We start from the raw sequence: 1,470 nt of genomic DNA, 5'->3' as shown, positions 1-1,470 counted from the left end.
TTAATTGCAATTAACCTTCATTTTATTATATAATTATCCATTATATATTTTCATTGTTCTCCTTTTTAAAATTTAAATGGTTATTGCACGGTTGTGAAGGGTAATACACCCACCGTTAATAAAATATATTTTGAAAAAAACTGTAAATTTGAAAAAATAGGTTTTTTGTAGCTTTTGCAGCCTCCCAGAGTGACTGCATTTGATTTCCATAGATTTCCACCATGACGATCTTCCCCAACCTTTTTGTATCTTAGTTCATCTCCCTTGTTGATGATCATCATCTTCTCTTTCCTTCCACGTTTTGCAGTATTATAGCCTTCTTCAGAGAGTTGAGTCTTTTTGTAGTGTGTCCAAATTAATATATTTGATGAAAAGTCTCAGCTGGGCAGCTAAAGAAGTAAGGATCTTTGAGTTGATCATTTAACACATGACTTCTTTTTCTTTTCTTTTCTTTTCTTCTTTTTTTTACAGTACACATCAAAGACTACAGGATACATGGCTTGGGAGAGCATTATGACATCCTCTAACAAGACTGATGGCCCCCCAATTTTCCTCCTGACAGGCTTTCCTGGACTAGAAAAACACCACTTCTGGATTTCCCTTCCTATCTGCTCCATGTACCTTATAGCCATTACAGGGAACTGTGCCATCCTCTTTGTCCTCAAGACAGATCAAACTCTCCATGAGCCCATGTACTATTTCCTTTCTTTGCTGGCCCTCTCAGACTTGGGCTTATCTTTTGCTTCTTTGCCTACCATGCTCAGTGTCCTGTGGTTTAATCACCGTGTGATCTATTTTAATGCCTGCTTGGTCCAGATGTACTTCATCCATACTTTTTCCATTGTTGAGTCTGGTATTCTACTTTCTATGGCCTTTGATCGCTTGGTGGCCATCTGGAACCCTCTGAGATACACTAGCCTTTTGACCTATGAGATGGTCATCAAGATTGGGGTGGGAGTGACCCTTCGAGCTGCTTTACTTGTGTTCCCAGCCTCCTTTCTCCTGAAGTGTCTGGAGTATGGGAGGATGAATGTCCTCTCCTATTCCTTCTGCTTGCACCAGGATATTCTGAAGGTGGTGCTCTCAGACAGAAGAATCAGCAGCATCTATGGTTTGATGGTGGTGGTGTCTTCTATGGTTCTTGACTCTATATTGCTTGTTTTGTCATATGTTATGATCCTTAAAACTGTGTTAAGTATTGCCTCTAAGGTAGAGCGCCTCCGGGCCTTGAATACCTGCATCTCCCATATCTGTGCTGTCCTAACCTTCTATACACCAATGATTGGACTCTCCATGATCCATCGATATGGGAAAAATGCTTCCCCGGTTGTTCACGTCCTCATGGCCAATGTCTATCTTTTAGTACCACCCCTTATGAACCCCATTGTATACAGTATAAAAACCAAACAAATTCGGATGAGAATCTTTAAAAGTCTACTGAAAAGTAAAGAGTCAACTATGACCTCTTAG

The 1,470-nt window shown here is 40.1% G+C and overlaps 1 protein-coding gene across 1 annotated transcript; it reads left to right on the top strand.

Moving 5' to 3' along the window:
* The first annotated feature begins 513 nt into the window (after nucleotides 1-513).
* LOC113432038 (olfactory receptor 51A4-like) lies at nucleotides 514-1,470 on the top strand. Its single transcript, XM_026694264.2, has one exon. It carries the CDS (start codon nucleotides 514-516, stop codon nucleotides 1,468-1,470), a length of 957 nt encoding a protein of 318 aa, XP_026550049.2.

This window comes from Notechis scutatus, chromosome 5, assembly GCF_049901735.1.
Source record: "Notechis scutatus isolate UNSWTSFEM ecotype Mainland chromosome 5, rNotScu1.2, whole genome shotgun sequence".
Classification (NCBI taxonomy): Eukaryota; Metazoa; Chordata; class Lepidosauria; order Squamata; family Elapidae; genus Notechis; species Notechis scutatus.
This window is presented reverse-complemented; position numbering and strand designations above follow the sequence as displayed.

Excerpts from the sequence above, each read along its gene's own strand:
- LOC113432038 (XM_026694264.2), top strand. The coding sequence starts at position 514 with ATGACATCCTCTAACAAGACTGATGGCCCCCCAATTTTCCTCCTGACA.